At 68.0% G+C, this 344-nt stretch overlaps 1 protein-coding gene across 1 annotated transcript; it reads left to right on the top strand.

The window, feature by feature from the left end:
• Positions 1 to 2: 2 nt before the first annotated feature.
• On the top strand, positions 3 to 341 carry LOC103251835 (transcription factor MafB; the record flags this gene model as incomplete). The annotated part of the gene is made up of 1 exon (XM_008050456.1): positions 3 to 341. A coding segment is annotated over exon 1 (339 nt), but the record flags the coding sequence as incomplete, so codon positions are not given.
• Positions 342 to 344: the final 3 nt, after the last annotated feature.

Raw genomic sequence — 344 nt, 5'->3', positions numbered from 1 at the left:
TGATGGCCGCGGAGCTGAGCATGGGGCCAGAGCTGCCCACCAGCCCGCTGGCCATGGAGTACGTCAACGACTTCGACCTGCTCAAGTTCGACGTGAAGAAAGAGCCGCTGGGGCGCGCGGAGCGTCCGGGCAGGCCCTGCACGCGCCTGCAGCCGGCCGGCTCGGTGTCCTCCACGCCGCTCAGCACGCCGTGCAGCTCCGTGCCCTCGTCGCCCAGCTTCAGCCCGACCGAGCAGAAGACCCACCTCGAGGACCTGTATTGGATGGCGAGTAACTACCAGCAGATGAACCCCGAGGCGCTCAACCTAACGCCTGAGGACGCGGTGGAGGCGCTCATCGGCGCG

This window comes from Carlito syrichta, unplaced genomic scaffold (assembly GCF_000164805.1).
Source record: "Carlito syrichta isolate Samal-C Ts95f unplaced genomic scaffold, Tarsius_syrichta-2.0.1 Scaffold147075, whole genome shotgun sequence".
Classification (NCBI taxonomy): Eukaryota; Metazoa; Chordata; class Mammalia; order Primates; family Tarsiidae; genus Carlito; species Carlito syrichta.
This window is presented reverse-complemented; position numbering and strand designations above follow the sequence as displayed.